The sequence below is a fragment of the Paroedura picta genome, chromosome 16 (genome assembly GCF_049243985.1).
Source record: "Paroedura picta isolate Pp20150507F chromosome 16, Ppicta_v3.0, whole genome shotgun sequence".
Classification (NCBI taxonomy): domain Eukaryota; kingdom Metazoa; phylum Chordata; class Lepidosauria; order Squamata; family Gekkonidae; genus Paroedura; species Paroedura picta.
The window spans coordinates 16,674,359-16,686,345 of NC_135384.1; the positions used below are offsets into that span (position 1 = coordinate 16,674,359).

General features: G+C 49.6%; 1 protein-coding gene across 3 annotated transcripts in view; it reads right to left on the bottom strand.

Moving 5' to 3' along the window:
* ASPDH (aspartate dehydrogenase domain containing) overlaps nucleotides 1-11,719 on the bottom strand; it is a 31,435-nt gene extending 19,716 nt beyond the window's left edge. For 2 of the 3 annotated variants that reach the window (XR_013226970.1, XM_077313906.1), the window contains exons 1-2: nucleotides 11,581-11,719; nucleotides 3,650-3,721 (exon numbers count right to left, since the gene is read on the bottom strand). Coding sequence is in view for 2 of the 3 variants with exons in the window: in XM_077313906.1 (XP_077170021.1) it covers nucleotides 3,650-3,704 (55 nt within the window). In the remaining variant the exon portion in view is untranslated. Of the gene's footprint in view, nucleotides 1-3,649; nucleotides 3,722-11,094; nucleotides 11,257-11,580 lie in introns of those variants that run through there. The other variant, XM_077313907.1, reaches the window with a different exon arrangement.
* Nucleotides 11,720-11,987: the final 268 nt, after the last annotated feature.

Genomic DNA, 11,987 nt, shown 5'->3' on the forward strand with positions numbered 1-11,987 from the left:
CACGTTTGCGCCATGCGTGGTGACAAACGCGCATGCGCGGCACTCCCACGCATGTGTGTTTGCGGCCGCACATGGCGCAAATGTGCATGCATGATCAGGCCGCACGTGCGCATTGCACATGCATGGTGTGTGTGGCGTGTGCGGTGTGCGTTGGCCGGGCAATCGGCCTCCCCGCCGCCACCGGTCCACAGCCTCAAGAAGGTTGCGGACCACTGCTCTAAGATATTGCACAATAAAGGTAGGGTCACTCTGGATCAATCCTTCTTGCTGCAGAAAGAAAATTTAAATTGCCCCAAATCCAAACGGAAATCGCATTCTGTGTGGAGGGCAGGGACTGAATCGACCTGGGATTGAAATAAAAGCTCCGTGCAGTTTACACCTGGGTTGGCCTCTTTTAGCACCTTTGAAGGTAAGACTCCAGATTGCGAGGTCCCTGGAGATTTGGGGATGGGGTATATTTAGCAGGGATGTGATGCCCTCCATGGAAACAGTTCTCTGTTAAAATAATTCTGGAATAACTCCATACCTACCTGAAGTTTGGCAACTCTACGTGAAGGAAGAGCCAACGTTTTTTCAAGCCTAACTTGCAACTACATAGTTGGAACCAAAACAAAGTACCAGCTGTGGAGCTTTTTCATTATTTCTTTTTATAATCAGAGGAGGAATCAACTACAAGAGAGCAGAGGATTACTCCATTGGCCCTCCATACCTATCAAAGGGCCAGTCAGAGGTACAAAGGTAACAGGTTGTGCAGATCAAAGAATAAGGATGGGTTGGCCCACTGCCTGCGGATCAAATCCCTGATTTTTGAACTGGAGTGTGTGTTTTGGGAAGGACTCCCCTAGCAAGCCCTCGGGGAGAGCCCCAATCATGGATTTCCTGGGCATTTCTGCACCCATTAAAAATAGTGAAATGCTTACCTTTCTTTGTTGTTATATTCTGGCCCCTCCATATGACATTGCCAACATGCAGCATCTGGGCAGTAAATGATTGGCTACATCCTCTATTTTAAAGCGCTAATTGATGAATCCCCAAAAGTGGATTCACCAACATATGTAGTGCTACCTACTGGAGAGCAACCAGCAGCCCATCAGCCAAAGAAAGGTATGGAGATGAAGAAGCGCTATCTCCATCTTTGATGTCCCGCCCTCATACCCGCCTTCCTCTCCTTTCTCCCGGGGATGGGAGTTTTTTTTTAAGTGAACTGCCTGGAGCAACGAATAGGCGTATAATCGTGCAAGCAAAGCCAAAAATAATTTTCTCCCAAAGTTGTAGCACAAAGCATGCCTCTCTAAAGTACCCCCCCCCCCCCAAAAAAAAATCAGGAATGAAATTTGTTATCTTATATTTCAAGACTCGTGATTCCATAACGGGTGGCATTAAAAAAAGCACTATGAATCTATGATTAGATGCATAGGCTTTTCAATGAAGAATATATATATTTTTAATTAACAGGCATTGCAGGCCCTTTAAAATGTTGAGAAAGGGGATTGGTTGCCTGGCTTGATTGACAGGCAGAAGAGTTGCATGTAAAGCATGTTGCTCTCTTCTGCCATTTCAAGCAGCCCTTGTGGAGAGTGAGAACTGTGAAAAGGTGGCAGAGAAGAGCGAGGCAGCAAAAAGGTGAGGAGGGGACGGGAGGCGCGATTATATTTAGCGTTACGCCATTTGGTTAGCGTTAGTCTATTTTTACAGATGTGCAGAAATGACCCCAGTCTTCCTCCTAGTCTCTAGTCTGCAGAACGGGCCAGGCGAGGACCACCCACTGGCTGCTGTGGAGGTGTGAACAACAAGAGTTTTTCTTCCGAGCTCATAAACCTGGCTTAATTTCAAGCAGTCTTTCATTCCGCACAGCGAGAGAAACAAAACCTACTTGAGAAGCAACTGTTAGGCATTCTTAACCAATTAACCGCTCTGTTATGATGTATACGATGAGCAATACGTTCTGTGTTTGGCATAAATGAAGACGGACGGAGCCAAGGCTCACACACCGACTGCCTTGACGTTCCTGAACTCGTTCTATTGCTAGAGCTCCCCACCAGACTACCACTGTGCGACCCAGGACTGAAATTATTAATCTCACCAATTTTCAAGAGATGTATGACAGATAAAGCGACAGACTAAGAACTGCATGGCAGACAAAAAGCTTTGTGACAGGCAAAGCTTTCCAAAGCTTTCCAGCTTGCTCCTAGTGGTTCAGGCCAAGATATTTCTAGGAGTGATCTCTGCCCTCCTCTCCCCGCCCCTCAGAAGAGAGGGTAAGGGCAAGGTGACAGATAAAAATACAGCTTGAAAGAGAAAGAAGGAGCAATGCCTCTCTTTCGGGTGTGACCCATCTTCTATAGCAGGGGTAGTCAACCTGTGGTCCTCCAGATGTTCATGGACTACAATTCCCATGAGTCCCTGCCAGCATTCGCTGGCAGGGGCTCATGGGAATTGTAGTCCATGAACATCTGGAGGACCACAGGTTGACTACCCCTGTTCTATAGCCTTCAGTCGATCAGCCTCTTCATTTTGACGCACACTAGAAACCTCTAACCAAGTAGGAAACGTGTCTGTATACGGATGGACTGCTTTGCATGCCTCCAACCCAAACTGGAGACTATCCATTGATTCATGTCACCCCAGGACATTATATTGACATCCTTTTCCCCTCTTGCAGTTCACAAGGCAAACAACACGAGCGACAACTGTTTGGCTGGTTGGAAATCCCCTCTTAATCCAGTCCCCAAACCATCTCATCTCTTTACGGAGGAAATAGCTCCACTAATTCGCGGCAAATCTCCCTTTCTGTTATATAGCCCTCCTTGGCTTGTAGGTGCACCGTTCAAGTGACCACTCTGATGAGTTCAAGACTACTTAGGCCCTGTCCCATCCAGCAGCTGTTTCTATTTTTCCCCAGCTGAATCAGAAGGCAAAATGGCAGAGGGAAAGAGCTGCCTGCTGTAAATCAAGGCCCAACTTACAGTACACTTGAAAACGAGATATTAATTAAGGCAGAGGACAATAGAAGATACCAGAGGATGCAGTGCCACCAAGGTAGTACCCTGGCTACAGGGGAAAGCACTGTCCAGCCGTAGCCCCGTGACCTTATGGTGGCCCGTGGGGTTTTCAAGATCAGAAGCATTCAGAGGTGGTTGGCCATAGCCTGCTTCTGCGTAGTGACCCTGACAGCCCAGGGCATTTTGGGGATCATGTCCCTAGTGTGCAGTGCCCAAAATGAGTGACCACTAGACTGGAAAACCTTTTATGATGTTATTCAACTGCGGGAGAACAAAATGACACAGGGAGGTTGTCCCAGAAAAGCCTGTGTGTAGAACAAAGGATTACATGAAATTTTATAATATTCCATTGAAGGCAGGGAAAGATGATGCTTTGTTCTTGTTAGTTGCAAAGTCATGACCAACCCATCGCAACCCCCTGGACAATGATCCTCCAGGCCTTCCTGTCCTCTACCATTCCCCGGAGTCCATTTAAGTTTGCACCTACTGCTTTAGTGACTCCATCCAGCCACCTCATTCTCTGTCGTCCCCTTCTTCTTTTGCCCTCAATGGCTCCCAGCATTATGCGGACTAGAAAATCACCCCTAAAACAATCAAAACATTATGTTTGGATCTCAGAGGTTCAATGGCCCGGAAGTGCCACTTACCTAGATGTCCGTAGCCTACAATGCCGACTCGCCTCCTGCTTTGGCCCTCAGACATCCTGCCTGCTGTAGATCCTGGCAGGGTAAGAAACAATGGATCAGAGGTGCAGCCAATATCTTTCCCTGGGGGGGGGAGAGACTGGATGTGAAGTGGAGGGGCTTGGATTGTCTCAAAGGAGCACAGTGTGGGTCTTGTATTTAGGACATAGAAATTAATGCATCCCTAGGAATCATCCGCTCATGCTTTTTCCTGCCTAGATTTGGTTCACATGGCTGGGTGTAGTGGTTAACGATGGTGGCCTCTAAACTGGACAAATGGGTTTGATTTCCCACTCCTCCACATGCAGCCAGTCACAAGGGTGACCTTGGGCCAGTCACAGTTCTCTCAGAGCTCTCTCACCCTCACCTAACCTCCCCTGTTGTGGGGAGAGGAAGGGGAGGCAATTGTCAGCCACTTTGAGATTCATGAGGCCTGCGAGATGGCCTTGGTCCAGTCATGGTTCTCTCAGAGCTCCCCTAGTCCCACGTGCCTCACAGGGTGCCTGTTGTGGGGAGAGGATGGGAAGGCAATGGTAAAGCTGCTTTGGGACTTCTTTGGTTAGTAAAGAGTGGGGTACAAAAAAACCCTCTTCTTTTTCTTAGGGTCTGAGGGTGGTCAGACAGCTACCATGACTTGAAACCGCAGGGGATAGAATGAAGCTTTGACTATTCCTTGAATGAAGCTTTGACTGATCCTTGAGATTAAAACCTGCATGCAAAATACCTTTGCTTGGTATGCTGATTTCCTAGTTGCTGGGACCTTTCAATGTAAGGGAGCTTTCCAAATGTGATTCTCCCCCTGCAGTTTGTGATATGGTCAGTTCTGCAGCCTCAGATCTCGGGAGGACTGCCAGCTCCAGTTTGAGAAATTCCTGGATATTGAGGCAGGTCCCTTGGGGATTAGGGCTGCCAGGCTCTGCTCAGGGCAGGACATCCACAGCTCTGAGCCCCGGTAGCCTGCAGCTTCTCCAAATGGTGGTGGTGGAGAGTTTAAGAAAAACCACACAGGTATTGCATCATCGTGCCGATGATGTCACCTCTGGGGGAAACACAGAAGTGATGGTGGTAGCTATAGGACCCTAGATCTTCCTCAGAAGTGATGCCATCACACTCATGATGCTGCCCCCCCCCCCACATGTTCTTATCTCCCTGGCCTGGCCGCCCTACTAGGGATGGAACTCAGCCAGGGGTCTATTGCCAGTCTAGGAATTCTGTTTCACCTATGGTACTCTGGTGTTGCCATTCCCTCCAGGGCAGCCTTTTTCAGCCTTTCAACTGTGGAATAACTCCTGAAAAAATGTGCAGGCATTTAGGTAACCCTGAAGTGATGTCAGCTGTCCCATCCTCATTGCCATGCTCCCCCAAAAGTGACATGGCACAGGATGTGACGTCACCTAGACACTCCAGCCCCCCCCCCCCCCCCGAGTAAAAAGAAGAGTTGGTTTTATATCCCGCTTTTCACTACCTGCAGGAATATCAAAGCAGCTGAAAAACATATTTCCCTTCCTCTCCCCACAGCAGACACCCGGTGAGGTAAGTGAAGCTGAGGGAGCTCTGACAGGACTGCTCTGTGAGAACACCCCTATGAAGGCAGCGACTAGCCCAAGATCACCCAGCTGGCTGCATGTAGAGAAGCGGGAAATCAAACCCGGCTTGCCAGATTAGAAGCTGCCACTTTTAACCACTACGCGAAGCTGGCATAAATAAACTCAGAGCTGTGTGTGAACCAGTTTTCAGAGACTCAGTTGACAAACAGCCTGGTAACTGCGTACAAAATGAAAATAAAGGAAGCCCATCGAGTTGCATTTCCCTTCTGTTTAGACATGTGAGAACTCACTCAGTATGCATGCCATAACATTAATTCTGTGCTTAGTGATGCCATTATATTAACAGAGTTGAAATGAAAGATGTCTGATTGACTACATTTTAATGATTTGACTGTTTAATTTTATATATTAGATGTTGATTTTATTCTTTCCTCATTGTTTTAAATTAATGTTTGTTGCATATAATGTTTGTTGTATTTCTACCATCTTTAATTAATGTTTGTTGGGATGTTTGCTATGCCTCATGGGCTGATGCAGTAAACTTTACTTACTTAGATATAAAATAGACAGAGGGAGGAAAAGAAAACGTTTGGCATGTCCATACTCCAAAAGTGTGTGTGTGTGGGGGGGGGGGGGGGAAGAGCCCTGTGAATCAAAGGGCCTATTCCCATAAGACAGGGTTTGAGATGGAGACAAATCCTGGACCCAAAATCAACTTCACCAGTCATGCCTACCAGCTTTGGGCAGGGAAATTACCTGGATATTTTAGGGTCAGAATCTAGGGAGCAAGTGGTTTGCGGAGGGGAGGGACCTCAGATAGATATTATACCACAAAGTCCCCCCTCCAAAGCAGCCATTTTCTCCAGGGAAATTAATCTCTGTCATCTGGAGATAAGTTGAAAAGCGGAAGATCTCCATCTACCACCTGGAGGTTGGCAACCCTAGTCATACATTCTCTGCTGTTCTTCATGCGCATCCCTTCGGCTCAGGTCAGGACTGCAGCAGCATGTCCAAGGCAGCTTAGGCCTCCCATCCAGCCAGCATTGCTGCTCCAAGACACGTGGTCCAGTATGAGGAGGTGTTTGACCCATTTGCAAAAGACTATGGGGTTGGTCTTCCCCAAGGGGTCAAAGAGTTCCTTCCTCAGATCAGATTCAGGTGGTTGCCGTGTTGGTCTCAAGTAGCAGAACAAAATATGAGCCCAAAGGCACCTTTGAGATCAACGAAGTGTTATGGTGATTCAAAGAGAGTTTCCGCAGCCTGGTGGTGAGCAACCCTAGGTCTCTGCTATCCCCTCATTTGTGAACGCACACGAAAGCTCACACCTTGAACAAAATCCGTAAAACTACAAACATCACTTCCACCACAGTGGTTTTCACATTCAAATCGACGTGGGGAACCAGTGGACTTTGCCTGCAATGTTTCCGCAGGGCGATTTGAAAGTGGAAACCAGGGGTAGTCAACCTGTGGTCCTCCAGATGTGCATGGACTACAATTCCCATGAGCCCCTGCCAGCGCGTGCTGGCAGGGGCTCATGGGAATTGTAGTCCATGCACATCTGGAGGACCACAGGTTGACTACCCCTGGTGGAAACCGTTGTGGTGGACGTGATATTTATATACCTTTTCCACACACCGGGCCAAATCGCGTGAGGTCTCTTAGCAGCAATTTTAGGATAGTAAGTTGCACTATTTCTCCACTCTGCCTCCTTATCTCGACTTTTTGCCTCCTCACTAGCGGAGGGGGGAGACACCTCTCCTTGGCCTCTCAATCCATTGAGGCAACCAAGCGGAGGTTTGTGGGCGTAGCAAATTCAAAAAAAAAATTGAAACCTACACATGGCAATGCATACTCGCTACTATGCATATGCGTTGCAATGGAAGGTAAAACACACACACACACACAGACCCATGGTCGGCCAGCCGAGGGCAGAGCAAGGGAGGCATTACCGCTGTCCTTTCTGCTCCGCTTCTCCCCCCACCCCACCCTGCTGGTCCACAGGCTTCCCTTCCCCACTCACTGCCACACCACCCATGCTGCCTTTCAATGGGTCTGCAAAAGGAAGTGAGCTGGGGAGCTGCTGGATCCTGCTGGCACCCCTACCCCCAAATCCTTAAAAGATTCCGGCCCTAGGACTACTTATCCTTCAGGAGTGGAGCCACTGAAGAAGAGATTCGAAAATGAGCAGTTTCCCTGGGAGCTTGTTTTGACTGACTGTCCTTGTGTAGGAAGTCTGCCAGTACAGTTCATTGAAATAAGAGTCGTTCGCCATCGTCATCTTCGCAGTCCCAGCCTAAGCGACAGAGAGTTGCCTGGTCAAATCAGGTGGGGGATGGCAGGACCCTCTCCAGGAGTTCCCCATTATGCTGATGTCTCCCAGAAGGGATGTCAACATGTCGGAGATATGAAGGGTGTGTGTGGCATAGCTCTGGTTTTCTGGCAAAACTCTATGGTAGAATTCACTTCAAACCAAAGAGTTTTGCTCCCAACCCAGAGACGCCCCCTCCCCCCGGTGTGCCAACATCACTGGGTGATGTCCGTACACTGGAATGTTCTTTCAGGTTTGGGTGAGTTGGGAGGGGAGTCTGGATAGCAGGGGGACCCCTGACCAGTAGAGTAGACCTGACAACCCAAAGTGTATATGAGAAACAGAGTCATGAAAGAAGCTAATTCCTGACCTGAGAGGATAAATGGGAGATTTAGAGCTCTACCTCATGGAAATCCATCCTAAGGGCTGGTTCAGACACAATCAATGCTTGGATTTGCATCCCTCTATTATGTATGCTGCAGTTGTGCTATTTGCCAAGGACAGTCCCCATTTTGTGCAACTTTCTTTGGTGCAGAACACTCCCCTCCCCCCACGCCTTTCATTTTTGCCTTGGAGGATGCCTTATTTTCAGCATCTGAATTACTGCCATTGTCCTTCAAGCTCAGCTCTTTCTTCGGGGTCTCGCAGTTCCAAGTGAGAGGTGGACACACCTTCCTTCTAGCACACGTGCCCATGAATGTGTGTGCCTGAATGTCGGGGCACCGCACACAGCGTGTCATTTCTCACACCGCTGCTGAGTCTGAACGCTTAACAAATGGTAAGGCAATTTCACTTTTTCCTGGTCCGTCTTTAGCAACCACCACCAATTGTGTTTGGCTTTTAAAGCCATTGCAGAGGGGAGGAAGGCAGCAGGAGAAGCAGAGGAAGGGCCCAGCCCAAGTAACCCCTGGTGTGAGAAGGGCAGGGGAAATTTTCTCCTTTTCATCTGTGAAATGTTTGAGGGGTCAAAAACAGTGAACAATGATAGAAATAGTTCTTTGTTTCATGGTAGTTTTCAGTAATTCCCTGGGGTTGCCAGCTCTGGGTTGAGAACTGCCTGGGGGTGGAGCCAGGAGAGGCCACAATTTGGGGAGAGGAGGGACTTCAAGATGGTATTACCACGGAACCACTTCCCCCCGATGACCAGATCTTGGTCGTCTGGAGATCTATTGTAATAGCAGGTGATCTCCAGGTACCATCTGGAGGTTGGCAACCCTATGTGTAATACAGACTTGGAATGCTTATGCTAGCCCAGTCCCATCAGATCTCAGAAGCTAAGCCGGGTCAGCCCAGGTCAGGATCTGAGGAACATGACAACCACTGAGGAACATGACACCCCTTCTGAATGTCTCTCACCTTGAAAACCCCATGGTGGTCACCATACGTCAGCTGTGACTCAGTGGGGGAAAGATACACACATTTTCCCCCCCTGCTAAGAGTTATCATGTAGGCTGACCCAAGGATATCCTGCCAGATGACCAACTCAAGCATGATTTAATTAACTCAGATAAATATCACTTCTTGCCAACAACAAAGGATATGACAGGGCTCTGATTCCAACGGGGTGCTGACTGCTGACAAGGAAGGCCATAATTCCCCCTGTGCTTGATAAAGAGCTTTATTCTTCCCTGCACTTCCTAGAACACCTCCCCCCACCCCATTGTTAACTGCCTGAGTCTGACATTGCTTGGGGGGAGGGAGGGGATCACACTTCTGACCCAAAGGAGGACACTTAGGTCCATTGCATGGATCAGCAAGACTCAGGCTGGAATCTCCACTCTGCCACTGCAGCTTGCTGGCTGGCCTTGGGCTAGTCCCTCCCTCTTAGCCTAACCTACCTCACAGGGTTGTCTTTGCAAGAATGAATTGGAGAAGAGTGACAATGAAGAGTGTCAGGGTTCGCCGTGGGTCGGGGGTCGAAGCAGAGTACAAATAAATGAAAACATATAAACAGAAGTTGATTCCATTGTGCTCTACCTCAGTGGTCCCCAACCCCTGGGGCAGGGACCGGTATCGGTCTGTTGATCCGTCGGTACCGGGCCGCGGCTCCTCCTCATCCTCCTCCCTGGCTGCTGCCTTGGGGGCTGCCCTGCCATTCTCCCGCTGGTGCCGGCGGAAAAGCAAGCAGAGTAGGGGCTCAGGTGGCAACGTCCCTCGGCAGAAGACTACCCCCCCCGGGCCTCATTAAAATTGTCAAACGTTGACCGGTCCCTGGTGATAAAAAGGTTGGGGACCACTGCTCTACCTGATCACAGGGAAAGTCTTCTTTTGCAGGTTTACCCCAGGATTGAGATCACTCCCTCTGGAGCTGATGGGACTTGAGTTCTGGCCAGGCCTCCCTTACTGTGTGTGTGTGGTATAGTCAGCCAGGTGGATCAGGGCAGATTGGCCACAATTGCTCAATCTGTTGACCATGTTTGATGTGGTCAACCACGAGTTACTAGCCCACCATCTTTATGTGCCCTCTAGGATAGCTGGGCTGGAGCTATGGGCTGGGATGTCATCAATATGCAGATGACACCCAGATGACACCCAGCTCTATCCCTTCATAGACCTGGACTCCCCCCCCCCCATACATTTGCCAGGTGTTTGGAAGCCATAGCTGGATGGTTAGAGCAGAGGAGCCTGAAACTCGACCCCTCCAAGACGGAGGTTCTGTGGCTGAGCAGGAATGGGTCAGGACAGGAAGTGCACCTTCCCACCTTCACAGGGGCTCAACTTAACATCTTGCCCACAGCAAGGAGTTTGGGGGTGATCCTGGACACCTCCCCATTGATGGAGGCACAGGTCCCAGGAGTAGCATGTATGGCACTCTACCATCTTCAGCAGGCTTAGCTACTTGCGCCCTACCTGCCTTTGGACTGTTTGGCCACAGTGATCCATGCGACGGTCACCTCTAGATTGGGCTTCAGTAACTCACTCTACACTGGCCTACCCTTGTCCTTGACCCAGAAACTCCAGCTGGTGCAGAACGCAGCTGCCAGGGTCCTCACTAGTCCATCATGGAGGACCCATATCCAGCCTGTGCTGAGGCAGCTGCCTTGGTTTCCACTCATGGCCCGGATCAAATTCAAGGTCGTCGTTTTAACCTTTAAGGCCATCCGCAGATTGGGCCCTGCCTATCTGAGGGACTGCTTCTCTGCTTATGCCTCCCACAGGGGTCTTTACTCTGTGGGCACAAATCCATTAGTGGTCCCTGGCCCCAGAGAGATATGCCTGGCCTTGACCTGGACCAGAGCCTTTTCGGTCCTGGCCCTGACCTGGTGGAATGAGCTCCCAGGAGGGCCTATAAAACAGAGCTCTTCCATCAGGTCTTTGGTTGAGGCTGGGTTTCTTAAGACCAATGCCCCCCCCCTCCCCACAAGCTATGCTGTACTATCTGGAGAACCCTTTGCTTGATGACTGTGCGGAGGTAGGATGTCTTTTTAGCCATTTTGAGATTTTTGGGTTTAATGGGATGGGAGTTTTATGGGGTATTAGCATGTAACCTGCCTTGAGTCCCAGGAGGAAGGCGGACTACCAATTTAACAACAACAACAACAGCAACCACTTACAGTGACCCTGTAGGGTTTCCAAGGCATTTGATGTTCAGAGGTGGCTTGCCATTGCTTGCCTCTCCAGAGCGACCCTGGGCCAATCCTGCTCAGCTTGCAGGACCTGACAAGATCAGGCTAGCCAGTCTTCTTATACCTTCATAGGTAAACACTGCTGGGAGTGGAACTGCTGGGAATCTTTGTCTTGAAAAAACCCTAACCAGCAGCCTTTGCCCTCTTCAGATATTTGAAGAGGGTTGACTAGTCTCCCTTTCATCTTCTCTTCTCCTCCCACCTGTCCTAGGACTCCTTTCCGGACCCCTTGTCCATCTTTGGGTACAGGGGAGAATGGGCCTATGGCTTTAACTCTCATCTCCTCCTCTCTTTCCCCCCTTCTCCTTCTCACTAGCTCTCTAGCCTCACTGGGCATCTGTCTGCCCCCCCGCCCCACATACACCCCACTGGCTCTGGGCCCACATCTTCCCATCCCTTTGCAGACTGACTCACCAGGCCTAACTGCGCTGTTCCTCTGAGTCTTCTGCCTCCTTCTGAATAGCAATTATTTCCCTGGGTGCCCTTTGGTCCATCGATCCCTGAGAGATGTTAATGATTAGCCAGAGCCCTGGAATCCTTCAGGGACCGAGCAGCCCTCAGGCAGGTGGCTGGCAGGTGCTGGCAGCATTCCCTCACCCAGGCAGCCGGGCAATGCGTTGGCCGCTGGAGCCAGGAGTGACCTGCATGTGGGAATAAGCCATCAGAGATTAATCACCATCGGCTGAACTTTCATATCTCTTCCCACCCCTCCCCAGCAACTCAAAAGCTCCCCTTTTCCAAGGGAGGCAGCTTCCAAATTAAGCTGCAGGAGGAGTGGTTTTTTATAAAAAATTCCATTTATTATTGCTTGCATTTTCCTT